This window comes from Penaeus monodon, chromosome 22, assembly GCF_015228065.2.
Source record: "Penaeus monodon isolate SGIC_2016 chromosome 22, NSTDA_Pmon_1, whole genome shotgun sequence".
NCBI classification, from domain to species: domain Eukaryota; kingdom Metazoa; phylum Arthropoda; class Malacostraca; order Decapoda; family Penaeidae; genus Penaeus; species Penaeus monodon.
This window is the reverse complement of record NC_051407.1, coordinates 3,369,607-3,370,000: the sequence shown is the minus strand read 5'-3', so window position 1 is coordinate 3,370,000 and position 394 is coordinate 3,369,607. Positions and strand designations below refer to the sequence as shown.

Genomic DNA, 394 nt, shown 5'->3' with positions numbered 1-394 from the left:
GAGCCCATGGATTAAGCAGTCCTCCAGCGCTAACACCCCCTCGCCCCCCCCCCTTCTGCAGGCCACGTCCTACCGCCCGGGCACCGCCATCAGGCCCGACACCGGCAGCCGCCCTGACGAAGAAGGCCCCACGGGCGTCGGGAGCGTCGGCAGCATCCAGCGCGGCCCCGGAGGAGAGAGTCCCTCTGGCGGAGGCGCAGCAGGACGCCCCACCTCCTCCTCGTCGCCGTCCTTCGACCTCCCCCCCACCAGGTCCCAGCAGCGCCCCCCGAGGATCGAGCGCCCCCCGTCGCAGCCCGTGCCCTCCGCCTCCAGGCCCAACCTCGTGCTCAGGACCGACGAAGACGAAGGCGCTGACGATTTCTTCGGGGCGAGGGCGCAGGTGCCCTACGTG

At 72.3% G+C, this 394-nt stretch overlaps 1 protein-coding gene across 1 annotated transcript in view; it reads left to right on the top strand.

Annotated features, from left to right (window-relative positions):
• The window catches only part of LOC119586778, a 57,084-nt gene that overhangs the window by 50,416 nt on the left and 6,274 nt on the right, over positions 1-394 (top strand). Inside the window, exon 8 of the mRNA XM_037935499.1 lies at positions 62-391. Coding sequence (XP_037791427.1) covers positions 62-391 — 330 coding nt within the window. The remainder of the gene's footprint in view (positions 1-61; positions 392-394) is intronic.